The 25,663-nt window shown below is 39.9% G+C and overlaps 2 protein-coding genes and 1 pseudogene across 4 annotated transcripts; all 3 read right to left on the bottom strand.

Moving 5' to 3' along the window:
* Window positions 1-91: 91 nt before the first annotated feature.
* ARHGDIB (Rho GDP dissociation inhibitor beta) lies at window positions 92-21,050 on the bottom strand. 3 transcript variants are annotated; one of them, XM_037848200.1, is made up of 6 exons: window positions 20,899-21,050; window positions 11,919-12,102; window positions 11,172-11,255; window positions 9,017-9,093; window positions 5,931-5,994; window positions 587-786 (listed from the first exon to the last, which is right to left on the bottom strand). In XM_037848200.1, exons 2-6 carry the CDS (start codon window positions 12,094-12,096, stop codon window positions 587-589), a joined length of 603 nt encoding a protein of 200 aa, XP_037704128.1. In that variant the 5' UTR covers window positions 12,097-12,102; window positions 20,899-21,050. The 3 variants fall into 3 exon arrangements, with proteins under 3 accessions (XP_037704132.1, XP_037704131.1, XP_037704128.1); XM_037848204.1 differs by lacking the exon at window positions 11,172-11,255 and having other exon boundaries at window positions 92-786; XM_037848203.1 differs by lacking the exon at window positions 20,899-21,050 and having other exon boundaries at window positions 92-786; window positions 11,919-12,096.
* LOC119543388 (MOB-like protein phocein) lies at window positions 977-3,786 on the bottom strand. Its single transcript, XM_037848199.1, has one exon. The coding sequence runs from the start codon at window positions 3,580-3,582 to the stop codon at window positions 2,950-2,952; it is 633 nt and encodes a 210-aa protein (XP_037704127.1). The 5' UTR covers window positions 3,583-3,786; the 3' UTR covers window positions 977-2,949.
* LOC119543390 lies at window positions 3,766-5,924 on the bottom strand (annotated as a pseudogene).
* Window positions 21,051-25,663: the final 4,613 nt, after the last annotated feature.

Raw genomic sequence — 25,663 nt, 5'->3', positions numbered from 1 at the left:
CACCCTCGTCCCTCTAAGCAACCTCACAAATGTGAATCATCCAGTTATCATATTTATTTGAAAGAAAAAAGCAGAAAAATGAAGGTCTCAGTCAGAATATATAGAGTTTGTTTTATTCTTACTTTGTTATGTTGTTTACAAAAGAAAAACCCCAACTGGCAGGGAATGTGATTAGAGACTTGCATTCAGCCAGCAGCAACCACAAAAGAACCCAAGGATGGAATGAGCTACTAGCACCTATGGCAAAAGGACTGCTAGTGATAGTCTGTCCATTTCCTGGCCCCTCGTTGCTCAAACGGGAATAAGAGAGGGAAACATTAAATGATTTTTTGTTGAGGTAGAGAACATTGAAGATCTCACTCTGTTGGGGGACCAAATGGAGTGGGCAGGGTATAAGCCTGGGTTTTAAGCCTCTTATGCTAGGGACCACTGTGAGAGGCAGTGTGGGCTAAGAATCATGCACAAGAGGATGTGGGGAGCACAGGAGAATGGGCCCAGCTGTGAACAGAGGAGGGACAGGGGATGAATATGACTGAGAGGGTTCTCCCAGGTGGCAAGATGTGGGGAGAAGGACAGGTGGATGTGCTTATTCTGTCCACTCCTTCTTAATGGACAGGTTCCACTCCCAGGTGAGGTGGTCATGCTTGTCATCATCGGTGAAGAAGGACTTGATGTGGTAAGTGCCTCGGGCCAGCATGCCCTTTGGAGCCTCCTCAATTGGAGTCAGGAACTCGTACTCTTCCGGCCGAGGCCCATAGCTGCCAACCATAAATGTTGCTTTATCCACTAGAAAGAAAGGAAAGTTCATTAAGGCAAGGGTCTGGTAGAGGAGAAACAGACCCTGCAAACTAGAGAGTCTGGAGTACAGTTGGCAGTGATCAGAGCCAAGAGGAGTAGTTTCCAAACCTGGCTAAACATCAGATTTAGCTGAGACATGTATATTTACTCATTTATTTAAAATATTTTATTGGGTTGCTTTTTTTTTTTTTTTTTGAGTAGGAAAAAAATCGTATTTTATTTCCCTGTAAACCCCAAACCAGTGTGTTTCAAAATACTTTGCTAGATCACCCATCCCAGTCACTGCCTTAGTTCAAATGTTCACCAAGAAAATAGTCAAGCAACAGATATTCGTTATGAAATGCCTTGTAGAGAAAACAGCCACATTACTATATAACTTATTAATTTAGTAGTTTAGTCTCTCAATACTTAGGAAGTTCATTTAAAAATTACTATTCTCACTGGTATTTTATAGTAACATTAATATAAACACATAATTTCAAAGTCAACATTCCTTTCACTATGAACACAAAACTTCCTAAAAGATAGTTGTGGGCTGGGGCACAGTAATGAATGGTTGCTGGGATAGCACTGTTCAAAGTCAAATAGGCTGGCAGGCTTAAAAAGGTATAAATTATACACACAATCTCAGTAAGCTACTACTTCCCACATTTTTGCTGTACATACTTGTCTCATATTGTTTAAATTATTTCCTCACATTCAACTAAGATGAATACATTTTCATCTTCATTTCAAAATGAGCCTTTTATCAAAGAAAAATGAAATTAAAAATGAAAAAAGTTCCTCATGTTTGTTAAATTCAAGTGATGGATTTAAGTATTTTCTTCACTACATGTACAATGTTTTTACCCTCTCTTAATGCTTCTCTGTAGTTTGGCAGTAACACCTCCAATGCTTTTTTAAAAACTGCATCCAACAGATTATTAGATTGTTAAATCTGTAGTTGAATCCTTCTTAAGACAATGAATTATAACACAGTCCAAAAAATGTATGTCCATTCATTAACACCCTTGGAACCTGAAAATTATTGCAAATAATCTCACAAGTGCATATAATTCAAACATAAACTTTGTGGGGAGAGGGTACAAAATAAGTATTACAGTATTCTTTCAACTCTACCTAAATGCTGCCTCAATGGTTAAATGAAAAGATTAATGTTACAAATAGGAAGAGTCAAATGATTTTAAAAGACTATTTTCCAAGTAGTTAGAACAATTTTGCAAAACAAGGGTAAGAGCCTATGCCAATATGTCTTTCCTGTAGTGTAATGTAATTGCTAATATGAGGTATAATTTATAAGCCATGAATACAAATATAAATAGGTATAAGCTACCACTAAATCACAGTTTGGTGAAAAGCTTCTCAGCTAATGCAGTTCGGGAAGCAGGTTAAGGGAATTCAGAAGGGAGAGATGGGGGATTTCCAGTGGGAACATCATTTATGTGCCTTATGGTCATCATCATTTCATGTATAACATCCATTGTTGCAGAAAGGTAAGTCCTTCCAGGTACGCTGGTCAAGAATATACTTTATGTAGCATAGTAAAATCATTTAAGTGTTACTAATACTTCGTTTGCATTTATATTTGGATATACACATAATTATGTAAGCATATCAAAAACTATAAACAGAATTTTAAAATACTTTTATCACATGTTTGAAAAGTTAAGACTTTATGTACTACAGAATTTTCTAGAAAATCTAAACTCAGGGATTAAAAACCAAAGGAAAACTTTACCATTTCTTTAGTAAATGGCTTGTGCGAAAGCTCAAGTTCACTCATCTTTTAGATGGATTTATTTGATGAGGATTGTGATCCAATAATTGTTTAGCAGCAATTTTACCAAACTGTAAATTCTTTTATTAACAGGCATTATAAACAGATAATACTAATCTTATTTAAAAACCATGAGTGCCACACTGGTGAATATACAGCTCATGAATAACTTAAAAAGTATTTCCCATTTTAAAAAGCTACACACAGCATACAAAAACCTATACTAAACAAAAAAGCTATAATATAGAAACAGGATTGATTTGTCTAAAATGATATATATACACACAGTACATAATTAATGTTAATTGTGTGTTCAATACATTTTTCTATTATTTTCATGTTTCACTTTCTCCAGAAACTGAATTCTGTACTTCCTATTTTAAAATTGGTACAATCAGGTTATCCTTGGACATCAGATTATATTTCATCACAAATATAGTAAACCAATGACACAAAAATGTTTCATTTTCATATTCATCAAACATCTGCCGGTGATGAAAATAGGCATGTGAAAATATTCTGTAAATCCTATGGCATACTGATCCTAGTTTTGTTACAGATGATTCCTTTCTGCTAACTCTGCTGGGAAAATATTTATTACTATTTAGAAGACATGCAGCACCATCAAGTGTGTGCCTAGTATAGTCTATGGCAGGACACTCTTTTGGAGTTTTATGAAGTGCACAAAGAAAAAGCCATTGTTCAGCTGCTGTCATCTGAGTACATGTATCTGGATGGCACTCACTCTGAAGTTTGACAGCAAGTCCATTTAGCTCAAGGCAGAACTGCCTTAAATGTTTGTATTTCCATACATCTTCATCTTGGCCTTCAGGTGGTTCAAGAATTTTGTCAATATTGGAGCAATCTGCCTTTATGTTCTGTTGAATATACTGCTGAACAGCTAGAGTACTGTCCATTTCATCAACAGATTCATCAGGCCAGTTATAGAAATCCTGAGCCTTGGTGCCCAGCCTGTTCAACCTCAGCACTGCTGTCCCCTCTGCCATGACTATAGTGCCAAAGACTGGGGTTGCTTTTTAATAGTACAGTTTTCTTTGCCCTACCCCCAAAGGCTATGGTTAAGTAATCTTCTGTGGTTCCCAGGAATGAATGTTTTAAAAAGGCCCCACAGCTGTTTCTAAGTATCAGGCGAGCTGGGGAACCAGTGCCTAGATCAGTGGGGATCAGGCTTTTTTTTTTTTTTTTTTTTTGTAATTAATGTAACAGATTATACCATAAAAAAGGCAAAACTGAATGAAACCTACCTAAGTCACAAAACCTGTTGTGTTTTGTTTTTTTTTCTCTATTTAATGAACATACAAAACTATAATTCTATGAAAAATCAATTGGAGAGAAAGCAACAGTGGGTGATCAGAATGAGTAGAATTAGAGGACGGAATAATTGAATGGAGAGCAAAAATCAATAAGTTGGTAAAAGAAAAACAAGGATATATGTTAAGACTATATAGAGGACTGGAAAGTATAAATAAAGGTAGGTTGAAAGGCAAGCAGCATGGAATTGGCCTTGAAGCGTTATTAATAAATAAGTTTAAAGAAACAGCCACAGGTGCACTATCTTCTTACCTAAGTGAAGCAATAGTCCCTAGGCTCAAAGAAAAATAGTAATTTGAACTAGTTTTTCACAAGACTGGATATTGGAAAGGCCAAAGAAGATCTTTCAGGCCAACAATCTTTTCTCAGATTTGAGTCACTGAGTGGCTGTCAATCTTGTACAAATAGATCAGACAATTTCTTTCCTGTCTTTTGTTTATTATTTTGGTGGTCCTGGTCTATATGCATTACTGTTTCAAAACTCTGGGGAACGGGGCCCCTCTCCCAGGTAGGGTGGAAACACTTCCATCACCTTCCCACTTCTCATTTCTCTCTGCCCATATATGTATTTTGACTTCTTGTTTATACTGACATTTTTTAAAAAGTCTGGTATATGATAATGCAGTATTTTATTTATACTATCAATGGACATTTACAATATTAATGGAATTTAATCTAAGAGAAATTCAACTTACATTACATTTAAAAAAATCTCAATACCAGTTATTAATGAAAGTTAAAATAACTATGGCCAAAATTCTTATGTGAAAAACTTACAAATAAATAAATGCTTGGTGTTAATATGTCTATATAAATTCAGTTTGTGGTGTAAAGTTCTTTGACTGCAAGAAACATTTGATTTACTCCACTAATAGGAATATCTCAATGCTGGGATTGGTAGCTTTTTGGTATTTCTCCTGCTGCTGACTGTTAGCATAGTTATCTGTGACTGTGTAAATGGAGGTGAGTGGCGAGGTTCTCATCATGTTAACTCTAAATAAGAGCACATACCCGATCACCACAGGAATAAGGAGGTAGACAGGTAATGCGACGGCCCACTATTTTTGAGGCCAACAGATTAAGCCTAAAGAGTTGAGCCAAGATTCAGGAATAAAAGCCCACACGGGATCTAGTATGAAGGTAATCTGGGGGCTTAAAGAAAAGAACAAAGCCATAAATCGCTCTTCCTGGTAATGGCGACAGTGAATTTCCCCGAAGCTTCAGATAATCCTCCCACCAACTCGGCCATATCTGCGCTGAGTGTTCGGCGCAACCGCAGACCAGAGAGCTGCAGCGGAGCGATAAAGGGATGATAGACGCGATGACGGGCGTGTGGCCGCGCTCCTGGCCAGGCGCAGGCGCACGACGCTCGCCAGAGCTGGCGGAAGGAAGACGCGAGCCCCCCTGTCCGCGTTAACCGAAGAACACGCAGGTTCCAAGGCATGTGCAGTTTACATACTACTTGTAGAGAACAACTGCAGATTAAGTAGAGTTGTTATAATATTTGTTTCAATTAGTTTTTCTCAATTCTAGAACAAGTATTTTTCCTATTTCGTTGGTAGGAAAACAAGCACTGCCCCCCACCTCTCAACTCCCATCCACAATATATATGCCATTGGTCAGGTCTTTCCCGTTTTGGATTTCTCTGACACTCAGGTTTTATACCTGTAAACTGATTTTTTTTTTTTCTTTTTTACCTTTGAAAGTACTTTTATATACTTTACTTCATCCAAATTTATCTTGTTTACTCTTCCCCTTTATGAATAACAAGGTTGAAATTCCATAAGTTGAACGCCTACAGTTAGAGGCTGACCCAAGCCTAAACTAGATCTTCTGAATGCTTGCCTTGCATCTCTCCATTAGTGTCTAGATCAGAGGTACATGTATGCCCTTTCCTTGGGTGAAGGTGGACAGTTTTTATCAGATTCTCACATGGATCTATAACTAAAAGTTGTTAGTAACCAGAAGTTTAAGTATTGGTGAGAAGCAGAGTTGGGACAGTGAAAAGTGTGGGGTCCCTCACCTTTCACTCCAGTCCGGTAGGTGTACTGAACATATTTCAGGCCTGACACAATATCCTTGTTCACCTATAGGAGAGAAGGATCCAAGTTAATCAGGTTAAGGAAGGTCTTTCATTTTTTCTCATCTTCTGTGTTGATCCTGCCTAGCCAAGTATTCTGAGAATGAAAGGACTGATGATTTAGTTGAGACTAAGTATTCCTATTTTCCTTCAGTGTGCTCATGAGGCAGAGGTTGGAGGGAGGAGATCAGAAGATCTCAACATTGTCCATATGGTTGTAATGATAAGACACTGTGATTTTTATTGTTTGAGGAGAGAGGGGTGGTTAATTAAAACATTTTCTCAATACTGCTCATAGTATTTCTCCTTTCTGGAACGATCTTGAACCTCCCCTCCCCCATACCACTGGCCAGAAGACTGCCCTTGTCTTAGGAAAGGTTACAAAGGTGCCAGTGGAAAATGTTATGCAAATATCTGAAAACCATGATCTGGGAAATGATCCATCTAGCATATGAAAAACAAACAAGGAGAAAACCCGAAATGGAAAACCAAGCTGAGAAGTTTCAACATAACTGAGATTGGCATCTCAAGGTGAGGAGGTAGCCACATGGAAACATCCTTTTCCAAACACAAACAATAGGAGAAATCCACACGTGTTTGGCAAGCACTTTGGATGGCTGTCATTTTTCAGATGTTGTCTGAAAACTTGCCACTTTACAAGACTTTCAAAGAATATTCACTAGAGCAGAATTAAAACATATACGGTCTTTGTTTTTCTATACACTTTGTTTTCCTGTGATTCATTTCACCTGGGATTGAACTGGATTTTCCATTAATTTTATACAGTGGCTATGTCTATACAAACAAATTAAAGTGGAGATTGCATCATCCACTGGATGACATGGTTAACTGTTCACCAATATGAAGAACTAAAGCATCTTCAAGTAATTTCTTTCCAAAAATAATTCTCCCCACCTATTTGGACACAATAATGAAAACAATCTGTCAGTGCCATATTTTGTTTTGTTGGTAGTGAAGTGCCATAGCAGTGAGCACCGCCAGTTTAGATTCTACACTGCTACTCAGTAAAATCTGTAGTACAAACCTATCCAAAAGCAGACAAAATACAAATAGTGTATAGAAGGGATTATGATAAAATCAAAGCCCAAACTTCCTAACTTGGACTCCCTAGGAATAGGGAAAATGAAGGCATCTTTCTAGAAAGTCCTAATCTGGTCCCTCGTGGGTGGTCTGGTGGAATAAAGACGTAAAAACATGAATGGTGGTGAGGTAGCAATGAAGACTTCAAAATAGAGAGTCTTCCATTTTTCTGCCACTCCACAGAGGGTCCATGTAATATAGAAACACTTGGGATGGGAATAAAAAGCATGAAAATTCACAGTATCCTCTTCCTCTGTCCAAACACCCCTCACCACTGATTCTCCCACCCCAGGAAGAAGAAGGGTTGGGACATGAATAAGAGTGAGAGCTGGGGAAATACAATACTTTGTTTCCTTGGGAGATAGAGAAAAAGGAGAGAGAGTAAAAGAACCATCCCAGGCCAGGTTTTTGGAGACAGTCCTGTGAAGTTTGCGGAGAGAGAGAAAAATACAGTTGGAGCAACTGAGAGAGATAAGGAAACAGGATTTTAGGATGTGCTTCTGGTGTTATAAGAATAAAATTCCTTGGACATTTTTTAAGAGAGGCCAGTTAAAGTTTCCATTGTTTTTGAATTATTTTTAATTCTAGACTGATGTTTCTTCTAACTGTAGTTTCATGCTGGGCTGGCTCACAGGGCAGTTCAACTTTACAGGGTTTACACATAGGAATTGCTCTTTCACCTGTTAGAGATAAGGTCTGAACCTCTGAAATGGGTGCAACTTATGTGCCTCATTGCTATCACCCTAATATGGAATCCTGCATGTCCAGCTCTTATATTACCATGATATTCCTCAGCCTTCCATCCCATCACAGAAGCCCATGCTGCAGACCATGCCTTCTCGTCTTTTCCACATAAAAATTATCTGTCAGGTTTCATTTGATAAAAACTGGCTTAGTAGATTGACAAATTAATGCAATAGCATTAATTATTAATAATTGGACTGATGTGTAAACCATTCTAGGCATATTTGGACATGATGCCTTACTAAACTCCCAGGGACTTTAGTAATAAATAGTATGACAGGAAACAAGTTATGGAACAGTGCCTATTACATTTTTCCAAAATGAAGTTATTTTGAGGCATATTTGTATGTGGTGGGGAATGATCGCCCATGGATTCTGAATCACCTGCTCGTAGAGGGAAGGAGGGCCCAGATGCAAGTTGAGTAGGCAGTTGGGGACTTCCTTGGTCGAGCCCAGGTCCTGGGTAGGGCTGAGTGGGATGCGGGCAACCAAGGCAAACAAGTAATTCAGAGCTAACTGTGCAGTTCTGACTTGTTTTCAAAGTCAGGACTTTCTTTCTCCTTTATTTTGAATGCTTACTGGGATATGATTCATTATTCATAGATGTCGGTTTATTTCCTATTTAATTTTGCTCTTACCTGGTCATCTGCTCCTCAACTATAATTGCAATTGCCAGTTATCAAAGACCACATTCCCTGCATTTAGATAAACATTGAACAATTAGAACTAAGGCCTTATCTGTTCTATTTTATTTTCCTATTAATTGATTCTTTCATTTATCATTTCTTAATATATATTCACTAAGTATCTACCATTTATAAGGTTTTGTGTAAAATATTGGAGGGACGGGTATATAATTTCTCCCCATCTCAAGGAACTTAGGCTGTAAAGGAGGGAAAGGCTGCAAATGATAGAATACAAGACAGTGTGTGCCTCACAGAGAGAGGAATCCCACTGATTTAAGCGGTCAGTGGAAAGATCAGGAGCAGGTTCTGGCTGGGAAAAGTTCTAAAGCATGGGTGGTTCTCATTGGATGGAGCTCAGAGTTGGGGAGAAGATATGCCAGATCCAGGGTGGGGAAAGAAACAAATAGCATGCAAACATGATAATATGAAAAATTTAGTCTCTGGTTGTTGGAAAGATTTATCCTTTATAAAAACAAACACACAAGGCAAGATACTTACTCTGAAGTTAATTTTGACTTTATATCCAACACCTTCCTTTAGCACAAAGATTTCTTTTTTGAGGGCTTCAAGATCCCCTGTAAAGTGTATTCAGAAAGAAGTTTATTCTTCCCAGAAGAAGACACACAGGGAGTCTAATAAACCTTAAGCTTCAGAACCCTTCAATGGACCCATCAGAGCAAGATGGCCCACGGGGCCCTCAAATCAAAGAGTAATTGAGATGAGTCTCTGTGCACACACCAGCTTGAAATGCAGGGCACCTTACTGCTCAGATACAAAAGAGATGCAATAGAGATTTTTTTTCCCAATTTGAAGACAATCCTAAAAATATACAAGATATTACCAGTAATGAGATAGGGAGATAAAAGAACATTTTCTAATTGCCAATAATAAAACAAGTTTTAATCAATCATACTAGAGGAAAGTCTGGGTTATCTTCCTATTCTCCCCATTGAAAATGATATTACATATATGTGACCAAAAGAAGAGGTGATTATAGAATCTTCCCCTGACCCCTAAAATAAGATATGAAGGAAAAAGATTATATGAGTGCCAGGTATTTGTTTTTTTAGATTTGGTGAGGCTTGTGGCCTTTTCTAGCTCTTAAATTTTATTTTTGATTCATTTTATCTTTCTAAATAAAGATTCACTTTTATTTTTCTGAAGGAGCAACACTCAAATTATAAGAGTCGGGCTCCACAAAACCTGAATCTGCCCCCAATTCCTGCCCCCTGCATAGGGTGGAAACATTCTCTGTTCTTCTCTTCATCTGACCCTGTGTAATTTGAGTGTGTGAGTGTGTGCGTGTGTGTGTTGTACAGCTGTGTGCAGGGTGCTCCATGCACACAGCTGGTATCAGCATATGAACCTCTAGGATTCACCTCACCAGCTTCTTTGTGAGGGGAAATTGGATTTGAGTTTCTTTCTGCTGGGACAGGGGACAGAAAGCAAATTTCCCCTGCAATATACGAAGCCCTTCTGAACAGAAAAGACTTCCTTTAGCACTAATTTGGGCCTTATCTTGCAAATGGACAGTTACACCTGGTAACATTACAGTTTCGCACAGGAAGAGGTTTGAGTCCTTGAGAGGGAGAGAGGGAGATTGAGAGGCAGGGAGAGAGAGAGACGGAGAGAGGGGCTCACTTCTGGGGAGATGCTAGACTGTGATGGGGCAGTCGACTCTGTGTGCTGGGTCTGCTCTAATGATTTCAGTTGAACAGGAAGTGTGTCTTCTCAGCCTCTGATTTCCTCCCTCTGACAAAAAGCCCATAAATGGTAAAGAGTGGATGTGTCCTGTGAGAGGGGAACTGCCTGGCAGCTAAGTCTGCTATTCTAGAGCTGTCTGTTTCTCTGCCTCACCGAGTCCAAGTTTTAAATTTGGTAATGCATTTTTTCACCACAGGCCTTGGTCAGATGGTAACACAAGCTGACCTTGCCTTTGATGCCCCCACCTCCTGGCTCTGTGACCCTTTCCTCGTTCCCTCTCAGATGCCCATTGCCTCCATAATCCCCACTTTCCCAGCCTCTTCCCATCTCTTCAAGACCTAAATCGCAGAAAAGGACTTGAACTTTCGCCAAAATGGAGTGAAAGTGAATAATGCCCCCCTGATTTGCACAACTTCAGAGGGGAATGTTGCTTATTTAAGTATCACAGTTTTAAGCTACAACAATAAAGATCTAACAGTGGAATTTCTAGCATCATTGAGAAGGTCTTAGATTTCTCCTTGCCTTCAGGTCAGTTCTGTGGCTGATACAAGAGTGATACTTTATCTGATATTTAGAATTTACAAATATACCAATATTACAATTCCAGAAACATACTCCTTGCTACTTAATATTTCCATCAGCAGTCTTTTTACATAAATAATAATTCTTCTACAATCATGTGAAGACCTGAAGTAAATACGGTACAAGTAAATATGTCAAGCGCTTACCCTTGCACTCTAATCAATTAAATGGAGAAAGAGGTCGGGCTCTTCATTAAGCACAGAAAAGTACTGGGCACTCTGAGAGCAATCGTTTGTGAACTGGTACCAGCATGTATACCTCTGGGATTCACCTTTCTAGGGTTTCTTCTGCAGGGCCAGGAGGCAGAGACCTCATTTCCCTGTGATATCCTCAGGCCCCTCTGAACAGAAGAGATGTGTCCACTTACCAGTGAGGTCCATAGTGATTGGTCCAGGGGCCGTATCACACATTAGGGAAAGACGGGTAACAGTAACATTTGGGGCTGTTGGATCTGCAGGATTCAAAAGTAAATGTAAGCATAGGGAAGAGACACGTCTGTGATAGGGTGTGTGTTGTGTGTGTATGTGCATTTCAAGGAGGAGAGAGACTATAAAAAGAAAGGAGATCTTTCTGGAGTAGAACTAGGAATTGCAGTGGCAGATTCACCATACTTGGTCATGTGGCTTATAAATTAGAGTGATGCTATTCCAGACTCAGGCACTTGTAGGTTCATCTTTATTATCAACAGCAACCATTCCCAGAGTGATCCAGGTAAGGTGCTCTGCTGGGTGGGTACAACCCATCCCTATCTTTGGGCCATGTCTTGCCCTGCCATTGTGTATGTGGAAGAGCTGAATGGTTAGTGAAAGAGTGAGGAGAGAAGCCACAGAGGAAATGTGAGAGATGACGGAGAGAGGGGACTACACTTCTTAATGTTTGTCCAGATTTCTTTCTAAATCTGTTATTTCTGTGTGCTATTTCTGCCTATTTCAATTATAACTTGCACTTTATCTCCAAAGAAGACTTAATAATTACACAGTTCAGAAATTTACCCGGTATATATAGATCATGTCTCACTCAGCACGGGGAGTAGTTAGTACCCTTTTCTAGAGCTTCTGTAATCGAGGCCTTATCCGAGACCCTCCAGCTGCCCCCCTTCCCCGTACACACACACCTGCTACCACAGGACCATCCCCCAGGAGTGTTTTTTTGTACTTGATTAGACTTTCATCATCTTGGTCCATCTCCTGCAGCTCTTTCAGAGACTTCTGGGGTGGGGGCTTGTAATTGAGCTTGCCGTCCAGCTCATCGTCATCCTCCTCCAAATGTGGCTCTGGGGCCTTTTCAGTCATTTTGATCTATTTCAGAGAGAGAGAGAGAAGGATAGATACATCATTAGCCAAAAGTTAGTGGATGTGAAGGATTTTTTGTCCAGCTTATGTTAGCACCATCCTTGCCATAAAGGTGTTCCATCATCTTCACTGATTTTCCAGGAGATTTTCCTTAATTCAATCTTATTGTTTTTCACAAAACAAGAATATAATGTATTCCAGTCATTTATCTGACCTGTCTGAATTCTCTGTGCTGTGATGAATATCTTCTATTCACTGAATAAAACTGACAAGAAATAACTCATTTGTGAATCATGTTACAAGTGAAGCAACAGAGCCCAAGGGATCCTGATCAATGAACTAATATTCCAAGTTCAAACAGTTACAGAAATTATTATAGTCTTCCAAATCCAGCTAGTCATGCTTGTGTCAAAGTTCTCATCATGCTCAATCTCAGTTATGATGGTTTAAAGAGACAGGCAAAGTACCAGCTAAAGAAATGATTGTATTCTTTCCATTGACTGAATCCTTTCCTGAACTGCCACACCTAAAAGGTGACTCATGCAAAATTGTGTACCTCTATGATATCCACTTGAGGTGCCTGCTTGGTTTACAAACAACACAGCTGATAACTCCTTGAAGGCCTGTACTAGGTTTCTTATTTCTCTTGAATCCTCTATGACACTTGACATAGTTCAGGTCTTTTATAAATGTCCATTGATTGGTTTATTTGGTTCTATATCTAAAGATCTTCTCTGTTTTATTATTATTATTTTTAATGCTACAGAATAGCAGAAGACTCTAGCCTTTTCATTCTAGACAAAATTGTAAAGTAGAAGTTTGCCTTTAGTACCCTTTCTGGACCTTCTCCCATTTTCTACCTTCCTCCCCTCTTCCTCCGCCTCTTCCCCAGGACCTTATGCTCAAAGGCCCCACCTGGGCATACCCTGAAGTCTGCTTTTTTCTTTCATCATCTACATTTAGTTGTCATGTGTGAAAACATAGAAGGGGAAATTTAATAAAATCATTAACATTAAAGTGTTAATAACAAAATAATAGATTCATAAATTATTACTCTAGGGCTTGTATAGCCAGAGATTTTCAGAGCTGTAATGGACCTTAGGGGTGATAGGGCTCATTTTATTGGTGAGAAAATTGACACCCAGTGCGTAAGAGAATTGCCCAAGTTCACCCAGCTGTATGAGATGTGATGTCCCAATCAAGAAGAAAAATCTCTACTGGAAGAATTTCAGTCACAGTGACTGGAAGCAATGGAGATATTTGGGCAAGGAGATCATTTTCTGATTCCCCTTAGTTCTAACTTGAGGGTAACCATTCCCTGACTTTGGGTAAACTCCTATTGCTTCTAAGTGACACATCTCTAAGACAATATTTATCACGTCTCATCCTGAGTGACTCTGCAAACCTCTAGAAAGTTCCCAGAGAGTGAAGATATCTCTGGCCAGAATCAAGTTGTGGTTTTGCGTTTCAATGTCGTTATCACTGGCAACAAGAATAAAAATAGTTTGGAAGTGAAGCCAAACAAAAGCAATTTTAACAAAACAATTAAAAGAAAACATCATATCTCTTGGCTCATCATTCCTCTTCCAACTAAACATAAGCCAAACACTATAAGCCTTGCCCATCTCTGAAACCAGCATTCCACCTTCAGGTCCACTTCCTGTACAGAAAGGAAACATGTAGGTCTGTTCCTATGGTAACTTTTAGCTCAGCTGCAGAACCAACACCATTCAAAGACCAACGCAGTAAATACAGTAAATACAGAGACTAAAACAACTTGTATTCCAAACAGCACTCAGGACAAAGTGAATGAACTGGATGGAAGTAAAGGAATGATGCAGTGAGTGGATGCTGTAGGCTGTGGGTAGTTTAAAGACAATCGTTAAAGGGCAGATGAAAAGCAAACCAAATAAGACTAATCAAATGAGATGTATTCTCATCTGGTGACATCCAGGAGCCTGACAGATGCCCATGGGGGAGGCCACGTAACAAGCCTGCAGAGAGAGCATCAAGAAGGCTGTCTACAGATGAGAGCATCTCAGGACCCATGGACAGGCCTTTCTGGAATTTATCGCTTGGTTCTAACAAGTCATCTGCTTGAAGCCTGACCTTCAGATGGTGACACCACACTGAGCCACAGCTGAAGGCGATTTCAATAAGCTACAGGGAATTCTGACTCCACAGCCTTAAGTCTCAATTCTGAAAGGAGAATGTGTGTGTGTGTGTGTGTGTGTGTATGAGAGAGAGAGAGACTGGGTGAGAGAAAGATAGAGAGAGAGGGAGAAAGGCAGAGAGAGAGAGAGAGAGAGAGAGAGAGAGGTCTGTTTTAGGATAGGATTTGCCAATAGTTAACTGTGTGACTATTGGCCAATCTATTTACCATCTAGATCTTGGCCTTCTCATTGGTAAATCTGAAGACTTAATGTCAGTTCTGAATGTCCTTAATTCATTGTAAACAGAAATAGTTATTATTCCATAGAAATGAGGTATAAATTTATTTAAAGACACAGAAGACCAGAGGTTAATGTGGAATGACTGTATGGAATTGGTGATATCAAGAGGAAGAAATTCAGGGCCACGTTAAAATAATTTGGTCTAATTATGGCATAAGAAAAAGAGATTCTAGGCTAGACGATCTCAAACCAGCTCACTGTGGAAAGCTGACTAGAAAATACTGAAAATGAATAATGTAGTAAATAAAATACTAAAAAAGCAGTCTACAGGGAAAACCCTCTTAAAGCAAAATTAAGTTCACACATATTTGTTGAGCACCTACTTGGTACAAGATACTGTACTTTGGCACATACTGATGTTTAAATTACTCTCCAAAGTGGAGGCAGGCTTCGAAGTTAGGCAGTCTTGCCATACTAAAAAGGCCTAGCCGGTTTGATTGACGGCTCTCAATCTTTTTGGAGGTTACTGATCTCTTTTAAAATCTGATAAAAACCAGGGTCCTTCTCCCAAGGTAAAAATTAACAAGCTCCGGAATTTCTGCAGACAATTCCAGGAGATCATGGGCCCCCTGAAAGAGTTCAGGGTCTCCAGATAAAGAATGCGACCTAGAGACACTAACTTCCCTGAAATGTGAAGTAGAAAATTGTGTGTTAAAGAGGAAGCTTGTTTCCTCCTGAAGCCTGGTCGGATCAATGACTGAACTTAGCCTGAAGCTAAAGATCATTCCCATCTACCCAAAATGTTGGATATACAGAAACAGGAGAAGATACAGGTAATCTCTGTATCTAAGGGAGCATAGCCATGAAGATTGGCAGAGGAGCAAAGGGGCACAGGGAGAAGCTCTTTAGGAAGAGAATCTTGTGGTCAATTTGATTTTGGATAATCATCTGGTTTTTGGTCTGGCTTTGCTACCAGCTAGCAGTGACCCCCTGAACAAATGTTTTAATCACTGTGGATCTTACTACCCTCGCCTCGGGGGTGGGGGCAGGGTGCAGTGGTGACGAGAGGTTACAGCAGGCTATTTCTAGATGCTTTCCTTTTCTCAGGTTTCTGTCTACCTGTTTCTCCTGATGTCCACTGCAATCAGGTGTCAGCGAAGTTGCCAGGCATTCTTGCTTCACTGGTGCACAGAAGTATCTCTGTGCTTTATTATTTAAAATTTATGTGAATTCCCAAAATATGTTGCATTTTTAATTTCATGATTTATCTCTGGATAACCTCAGCTTCTCCCCAAAGCCCAGCTATGAATGGTTTATTTATGACAGTGAATTCCCAAACTGTGTTTGTGTGTGTGTGTGTGTGTTTAACCACAAACATCTTGAGCAGTTATTCAGTTTTCTCTTTTTATCCTCCCATTTTATGGATACTTGCTGAAGTGAGAATAGGTATTTATGGAAATCCTATAGACCACTTTCCAATTCTATTTTCTAAAGAACAACAAACTTATATTGGTTAACAATAATCATGACAGTTATAATACCCAACTCTTGAGTGTTTTCAGAAGATTAGCTCATTTTATTCTTCACAACAACCTTATGAAGCAGGCATTATTATCATCTTTTACAGATTAGGAAACTAAAGTTCAGGTTAAATAATTTGCCCAAGGAGACACATCATGTAAGGGGCAGAATCACTGTCTGAGCCCGGGTTGTCTGGTTGTAAAGCCTGAGCTTTTAGGTGCTATGCTCTGTTGCTTCACCAGTCTTGATTAAGAAGAAATAACAAAATTATGGAGGTTGTTAGTCATCCTGGGATTCTACCAGGGGAACACAGGCAGAGGCAAATTCTACCTTGCAAGCTCTACAGGGACAGCTTTAGCAAAGCAGGGAAATGTCAAATAAAGAGGGTTTCGGTGCAACTCGGCCCCTAACTGTGTCATCTTGCACAAGTCGCTTAACTATGGGCCCCAGTTTCCTCCTCTGCAAAATAAGATGGTTGCATCAGAAGCTCTCTAAGGCCCCTTCTTAATTCAGTGACTAATACACTCTAATTTAAAGATGGCTGCAAAATGAGAAAGGAAAAGAGGAAGTGGAGGTGGAGAGAACCCAGCCAGCCATCAGTGTAAACCATCTTGGTTGGGCTTTTCTTGCCTTCCTCTGCTTGCTACTCACCCACTCAGCCACAAAGAGGAGGGTTTTTTGTTTTTTGTTTTTTTTTTGCTTTTTTTGAAACTTGGGTTCTTTATACAAGAAAAGTAAAACGGAGAATTAAGCAATGATATATTTAACAAAAGTTACTGTCAACTCTGTACCTGTCTGGCCCCAAAGCACACATGGCTTTCTCTCATGGCTTACTACTTCCATATCCCTATTGTCTGCTTCACAGATGAATTTTCACAGGGCAACCCTCACGCTCCCCAGGCTTGCTATCAGCAAAGCAATTTCAAACATTAGATGTGCTTAGGCAGGGATTGAATCTTCTCAGGTTCTATGTAAATGTCAAATTAAATTACAGTGGCTACTCACAGCATGCAGCACTGCATGCATGTGGCATAGCACAAACCAGTGCATTCTCTTCCAAATTCAGTGAAATTTTCAAGACCCTGAGAGTGAATCATACTTAAGGATTGACACTCATCTCAGGATAGAGCAGAGTTGGCTGGTTCATTAATGCCATTCTGAATGAGTTGAGGGCAAGAAAAAAAAAAAGAAACTTCTAAGTTTAAAAGAAAAAAATCACCTGGTTAATTCAGAGAAAGGAGACCTTCATATTTGATAGAACATGGACTTTGAAGTCTGACAGACCAGGGATTCAAACTTTGCTCTGCAATTGACTTATTATAGGATTTAAGTTATTAACTTCACCAAGTGTCAGTTTTACTATCAGTAAAGTGCAAATAATAATCCTTCTGTATGGGGCTCAAGGGTTAAACAGAATGTATCAAAAGTGCTAGGACTATAAGGGCCCATAGTAGATGTTGAATAAATATTCGTCTCCTTGTCTCCTCCCCAGCCTGAACGCTGTCCGTTTTGTCTGTCAGCCTCAGTGAAGTCAGGTAACTGACTGTATAGGTGACAAATTTTTCCCCTGGATCTGCAGTTTTGACTATGTCCACAATTTCCTTCTCAAAAATAGATTTTGTTTCTTTGAGGAGTATGGAAGGAACACGAAGTTCTGGGAATGACCAGGGTTGTTTATAAACAGCCTTAAAATGGGACAATGACTATTGTATTTCTTTAAAACACTTCCACATAAACAATTTAATTTTAGATTCTATTTCTTGCTCCCTTTCCTAATTGAAGCCAGAGGTTGCCCTCTGAGTGATGAAAAATGACAGTGAACACAGTCATAGCTAACGGAGAGAATTCCCCGGCTCAGCAGCAAAAATAATGTGGAGACCGAAATGATGTTCCAAAGTTGCATCTGTTAGATTGTGTACCTAAACACACAGGCCATGCGAATGAGGTTGAAGAAGGGGAGAACGAGAGCAAGAGCGAGAGTAAGAGAGCGGGAGAGAGAAATGAGGAAGTACCAGAAATGGGGATTTCCATCAGAGAAGTACCTGTGTAACCATCAGCCATTTCCCTGTCACCCCGGCCTCTCCACTTCCTGCTGACTGACTAGCACAGGTCCTGTTTTCCCCAGATCTAGGGGTGCGAGCTATAACAGTTTGGGCCATCTCTGAAAGACTGCCAACATTTCAGAGGTAGTCAAGGACTTGGGTCTGCTGTGCTGCCTGCCTGGTAGTTGGCTCAGATGGGGATTCTAAGTGTATCCCGCAGGGCACTAGGAGTCTCCTTCTGGAGTCTCCTCTGCTGTCCCAGCATTCCCTAGCAACACAGGGAAGTGGTAGGTTCTCCCTGATTCCCAGGGCTGCTCTCCACTAGTGGATGTCCTCCATCCTACAACTTCAGACTCACAAGGGAAATCCAGTCTTCAAAACTGCATTGAAGAACCAGACAGTGCCTGAGAGGAGTACCTCATTAGATGCAATAAACATTAGACCCTATAATCAATCCACAGGAGGCTACAAATTACCAGAAGCAGAGTTCTTTAGCATTTTGCTTTGTGAGAGAAACAATAAATCATTTCTTTCCTGCCTGTGCATTCACAGCATACTTTTCTAACTCAATTTCATATGAAAAAGTACAGAGAACTCTATGGATCCATTACACCTTTCTGAGTGTCTCCCACGTGAAGTCACTGTGCCAGGCACTTTCACAAATATTATTTTAAATAACCCTCAGTGAAAAAAAATACTACAATACCTGAACACATCCACAGAAGTTTTAAATTAAGCATGAAAAGTTAGAAGACAAAGGCAATTTTTATAAACATTTATATTTAGAATAGCGGACTCTTTAGGAAAGTCCTAGTAAGTTTTTACCAGCTCTGGCCTGTGGAAATGGAAGACATAACACAGAACAGAGCCGATCAGTAAATGTTGATGTTCCAGGAGCGACATGAGACTCATCCCTGGTTGTGCCAGTGTTGACCCTAAAACAAGGATCCTGAGTGGCAGCAACACTGGCCTGGGAACAAGGACACTCAGAATGTGGGGTTAAAGCAAAGTGCTTCCATGGTGCATTTCCTTAACTGCTGCTCTGAGGCATTGGAGCTGTTGGTTCCTTTTGTACAGTATGTGACGTTAGTCACCTCATTTACCACTTCTGAGCCTCAGCATCCTGTTAAAAATTGATACATTTCTATTATCGGTCCTAACACATAAAAAGCATTCAACAAATGTTGGTTCTTTTTCCCTATCTGCTCACTTTTAGTTCCCCAGGCTTCTCTCTTCCTACTAGATGAAGTTTCCTATATATTGTGCTCACTTAAATTGGCCCAGGCTTTCATCTTTCCCCAACAATGACTTTGCTGAGCGTCTACTGAAAGCAGAAACTTGACATTGCTCCAAGCATACTTCCCTAGGCACAAACTCATGCCTTCCCAAACAAGGATTGGCCAACGTCTAGCGCCTGGGCCAGCCAGTTTTCACTAGGCTCGGGCCTGATTGCTCGACATGAGTTAGATCTGTGCAACATGGATGGAGAATTAGCTCATCTACCCTCAGAATTCCACACATCTCTCAAAAGAAAAGATGATCTTACTAATGAGCTTATGCTCTATCTGGATGTGGAAGGAGAATTTAGTTACAGAAGAAAGTAATGCCAAAGATTAATGGTGCCAAGCAAGTGCCAAGTAAGACTCAGGCCAACAAAGACTTCCTGACTTCTCACTCCTGCAGTGAGCATCTGACATCTCCACCCTGATTCCAGTGGCTCTCCATCTATGCAGAGAATGGCTATGGGGACCCATGTGCGAGACCAGTTTGCCTTCCCTCTCCTTGAAAGGAAGAACTGTCCAGTGATTTTCAGACCTGTGCCACAAGTTACCCTAAGTCTAGGGTTTAATTACAGACCGTGCTTATAAAACATGCTGTCTGGGATGTTTTCTAAAAGTGAAGAAGGTATTTCAGGTCATGCCGAAAGCCCTTCTCCTGATACAGCTGTTGATCTTTCGTGCCAAATTCAGACCTTGATTTTTTAAAGACCCACTGTCCAGGTGTCCTAGCTGGGCCCACATGGATTTTTCTAGAACCTGTCTCTTTAATAAATTATGTGGTGACTTCTCTGTTTGCTTTCAGTTCTTTCAGATGTGAAAGTGCTATTCCTAGGCAACAAGAGTGACTAACTTTCTGTCCAGCTCACTGCAGGAATTCAATCCACGGGTTTTATAAGTGGTAGAAATCCTATCACTGCATGGCTGATAAGTAAATAACAATGTGTTCCACTGAACTTCCCCCTTGATTGCTAAGTCCCATTGTCCTCTGAGGGAGTACATTTCTCTTATATCACCAGAAAATTCTTAGTAGAAAACAACTTAATCTTTGACAGCTTTGAACCTTTTTTTTTCTTTTTCAACCAGTCTCTTCAAGTCTACTTAAAAACAGGAAACCGCACATCTCCACCCCAGCACCTACCCTCCAGCCACCAACGCGTTCTGTATCAGTTTGGCTGTAGAGTCTTTTTCTTCTGAGCGTGGCCTAATGCCTGTTTCTATCTTGTAGGAAACCCCGTGGGGTGCACACCCCAGTAGTTATTCTCAGCGTCCTTCTCCAGGACATTCAGGATCTCGGCTCCTGGGCTGCCACTCTCTCTTCCCTCGTCTAGCTGTCAACCCTGAGTCATTGCTGCCATTCCCTGCTTGGACTTCCCCTTCTAGGCAGAACTCTTCCAGCAGCCTCTTTTAGCACTTTCTTACCATAAAGTTGTTTTAAAGAAGAATCTCCCCCCACCACACCTTAAAAACAAAACAGAAATGTGGAGGGTCTGTAGCCAAGTTCAGAGCTTTCTTACATTGCTCAGTGCATGCCTGCAGCCTAACCCAGCCCGAGGTATTTCAACTTACATTCCGTGGTTCACGTTGCTCTCAGGGGTGCCTCTGTCTCTCAACTCTGACTTCTCAGTACTGGCAGTTAGAACAGGAAGGAAGTTGTGACAAAAAAAAAAAATGTTTTAAACCTACTTGAAGAGGAAACCCTGGGCCGTCTCAAATCCTGTTCTTCTGCATTGCCTGTCTCTGATCAGCCAACTCTGAGCAGAATTCTTGTCAATTAAAGGCACATGTGAGAGCATAACTGCTCACTGAATGCGAATATGCATGAATGTACTTACAAGGGTAGGGAGTTCAAGGCCATGGGTTTCGCACACAACTATATAGACAGGTCTAACAAGCAAGTCTTTCCATTGCATAAGCTTACAGAGGCAAGTAGCCCCAAACCCAGCAGCAATACATTCTTGTTGGCTTAACTTTATATCTCTAACTTCTGTTCCTATTTGGTCTCTGCCATCTTCTTTATCAGCCAGATATGTTGAAAGTTTGCTGGCAGGGGATGCAGAATGCTAAGAAATTATGAATGTTAACTGCATATACTTGACCCAAAATTTTAAAGTTTGCCCTCGGACAGATTTTTGCTGTTTTGTTGATTATAATTTCAAGATGCAGCTCCATATTGCACCACAAATAATCAAGCTTTGTTTGTTATAGTGTTCATTAATATTTCTTTTAAGTTTTTAAAGAATAGCTAAAACACTGCCTTTGATTAAATGTAAGAATGCAGATCAATAATTAAAATAAAATTTCATTAACTCACGGTCTTCTAACTCAATTTGTTACAACTTAACAAGTGCTAAAATAGACTTTGTACCATATTTGAGGAAATGGTTTGTTAAGCAATTTAAATAGGAACATTTAAACTATTTGAAGGAATGAACTGTTTTTAAGCACTCAAGCCACATTTATTCTATATATTTCCGTAGCTGCTGCCAATAATAAATGCTCGTTTATGCCAATATACCAATATGTGAAGAGCTGACTAATCAAGAAAATGTATTTGGACAAACAGACATTCGCTTTATTTTCACCTAAATGTATTGCATTTTCTTCACTTCAGTTTGTAAATTGTTGCCACAGGTTATATTTTATCCTCAGAGTCAACAGAACTAAAGCAATTGAGGGAATGGTGGTGTGTGGACACACTGAAGACAATAATCCAGAAAAATTTTAAAAATAGAACAGGAGATGATTGAATTTGTCAAAATACTAAAAGCCAAATCCAGATTTTGTCTATGAATTTCAAAATAATAATACAGGCCTTGAAGCAAAGTGGATGATTTTATTATATATAAAAGCAAATATTGATTGACAGGGAAGACAGTAAATTTTGTATCACGGGTACCCTCAAGAAGGGCACACAAGTTCATTAAAAAATATTTGTTGAGCACCTCTTTTATTCCAGATCCTGTTCTAGGCACTGGGGATACATCAGTGGACAAGAAACAAAAACTCTGCTATGTTGTGGAACTTATGTTCTAGTGGGGACACACACAATTAAAAAATAACATATACAAAATAAATAATAGAACAAGAACAATTTAAAAATTAGGAATGGTAAATGCATGGTCTACATGTCACCACCTGTCTCTCATACTATTAGGGCAGATATCACTAGTCAAACATCACATTTTTTTTTCTGCCGAGCCTGATGTAACAAGATAATTTCTCTTAATGCAGTGCTTTAGACGTTAGAGGGTCTGGTCTGTAAAATCCGTGTATATGTGTATTGTGTTTGTTTATAAGGAGAGGAGAGAGCATCCATAACTTTCATCAAATTCTCAGAGGGGTTCACAACCTCAAAAGGATTAAGATTTACTAATTTCACTGCTCTTCTTTATGATATATTCATGGACTTTCAGTATGTTGGAGGACAACTGCCATGTTCTCCTAAAATATCTTTTAGCATCACAGTCAGGGGCAGGGATCCTTTCCAAATTACCATTTCTTGTGTTCTTCTGTTACAGTTCATTATTCACATAATGGGAAAACCGAGATTAAGAGATTCCTTTAACAGGGGACAGTGGCAGACACTGTGCTTCCAGCCGATGCTGACAAAGATGTATTACATGCTGATAATCCCTTCCCTTATCTAAGCTTCTGCAAATGTAAGGAAATGCCTGTCATGGTAATAAGAATGCTCTTAGTCTAAGGATGTTAGCCCTGAAGTGCCAAATGAATTCAACAGAACTTGGAAACATACATATGAAATTTCTAGAAAAACGATCAAACTCTTAAAGTATTTTCCAGCTTTCCCTTGCTGTCAAAAGGATATGACTAGAAGGCAAATCTTCCATGGGACAGAACCTTTGCCACAAGCCTGAAAAAAGTGGCAAATGACAGCAGACTTGGGAGACTTCTTTTTGCACAGACGTATTTCTTGGAGCCTACAGGTAGAGACAATAAATTCTTATAAAGACTTTTGGCCCTGAAGGACATCCATATAGTACAAACAGCAGCCTGGAGCGGAGGCGAGAGCTTCAGTTCTGGAGTCAGGCATGCATGTTGGCTCTGCCTTTTCCTAGCAAGGTGTCCTTGATTTCTCCACCTGTAAAAGAGGGATGACAACAACCTTCAGCATTGCTGAAGGATTGGAGACAATGTATGGAAGTGCATATAGCAGAGTGCCTAGCTCAGAGTAAGTGTTTAATAAGTGGTCTAGGCTAAGAAAATCATCACCACCATCATCACTGCCACATCACATTTTGATCCTTATTATGCAGAGCAAATATTAGAATGACCTAGGAGAGTCGTTTTCATGTGAGTGCTCACAATTGGCCCATATGGATCTCAACTATTACCTCCTCCTTCCTTGAAGCTTTCCACCACCGATCCAGGACAAATTTCTTATTTTTCTAAACTCCTAGAAGGTGCACTGTTTCTACAATATAGTTAAGTATTTAATTAGCACTGCCTGTATTGTTAAGAGATTATTTTCTGAATATTAGACTTATTTCTCCAGTCAAATATAAAATACTTGAGGAAATGGCTGTCTTACATATATTGTATTCTTTGGAGTGTCTAGCATTATATTTGACTGAATTGTGCAAGATTTGAGTAAAATTCTGCAGAAATACATCTGTCTAAATTAAAAAGAAGTGCCTACATCTTGCATACCGCTCTGCTTCCTTCCTCTGGTGAGTGTTGCTGAGGGGAAGAATGAGTGAGAGGATGGAAGGAAGACTCGTGTGTCAGCAAGGTCACAGAGACCATCCTTTTCTCTTTTCTTCATAAATATATGACAGATTGAACTTCAATATGCAGAATTTCACACCATTGGCATAAGGGATCATTTATTCATTCAACAAATACTTATTCATACCCTGTCGTATGCTAGGACCTGTGCACAGGTACAGAAATAAACAAGACATACTCCCAGCCCTCAAGTTGCTAACAAGGTAATAGAGGGAGACAGAAATAAATTTAAAACTTTTTGTGAGCATAGGAAAAGAAATATACATGGAGTATTATGAAAGCTCTAAGGGTATCAAGGAGAGCTTCCTGGAGGAAGTGACACTACAGCCATCAGCCCTGAAGTATAGCAGGTGCTGAGCAGTTGATATGGGGAGAGTTGAGAATGGAGGAGAAGGCATTTGCAGTAGAGGGGAAGCATGAGCAAAGACGTGGCATCCATAACTGGATGGTGTGTTCTGGGAACTACCTGGGAGCCACTCAAGGTTGTAGGACCACAAAGTGCACATTACAGAGGGCTGAAAAACATGCCTGGAGGTGGGCAGGTGCAGAGTCCAGATCACAGTGGGCTTCTTATGCCATGTTAATAACAAACTTGGCCTTGACCCTGTCAGTGATGGGGTGCCACTGAAAGTAAAGATGGGACACGATCAGTTAGTGTTTTATATAGTTTCCTCTGGTAGTTGCGTGGATGGATTTGATGGGGACAGAACCAGTTAGGAGAGTATCTAAGCTTGAACCAGAGTACTCCTACTAGAGAAAGACAGAAGTGGTCAGATTTGAAAAATATTTAGGTGAAATTGGCATGACCTGGTAACTGATGAGATGTGAAGGCTGAGGGTGAGACAGAGCGAGTAATCACAGATGACTCCTGGGTTTCTTGCTAGAAGGACTGGAAGCTTGGTGGTACTACCCACTGACACAGAGAATACAAAGAAGGAGCAGATGTACTGAGGGGAAATATGACTTGATTTTGGGCATATTGAATGTTGAGATTGAGGAAATGGTGTCCTTTCTAAGAGGTAGTTTCTGACAGACAGTAAGATATATAAGCCTCGATTTCACTGCTTGGCTAGTGATTTATCCATTATCAGTCTATGGGTGGTGATTTAAGCCCAAAGTGTGTTCTATGCAGTAGCAAAGATTGACTGGGAACCTGTTAGAAATTAAAATTCTCAGGCCCAACATCAGATCTCCTATATCAGAATCTCTGGTTGGGGCAAAGAATTTATGTTTTAACAAGCTCTGTGGTAAATTTTAATGTTTGAGAAGCACTGGTTTAAATTGTGTTAATGGATGAGATAACCCAGAAAGAGTACAGAAAGAGAAGTTGGTCAGACATGGGGAAATCTTGTTCGCGTTCTCTTCAATATTTAACCTGCTGACTACTTCACATTTTCTCTCTGTTATCCCCCAGTCCTCCAACCATTATGCCTCTGCTGGACTTCCACAACAACCTCCTAATGTGTTTCCCACTTGAATATTAGCCTCTCATAGGAGTCAGAGTGAAACCATATTCATGATCACATTATTCCTTGGCTCTCACACCTCTAGGGACCTTTCCCCAGTTTTATAATAAAATAAAAGC

Source organism: Choloepus didactylus, chromosome 8 (assembly GCF_015220235.1).
Source record: "Choloepus didactylus isolate mChoDid1 chromosome 8, mChoDid1.pri, whole genome shotgun sequence".
NCBI lineage: Eukaryota > Metazoa > Chordata > Mammalia > Pilosa > Megalonychidae > Choloepus > Choloepus didactylus.
The sequence above is the reverse complement of the archived record's forward strand: the minus strand, read 5'-3'. Positions and strand labels throughout refer to the sequence as shown.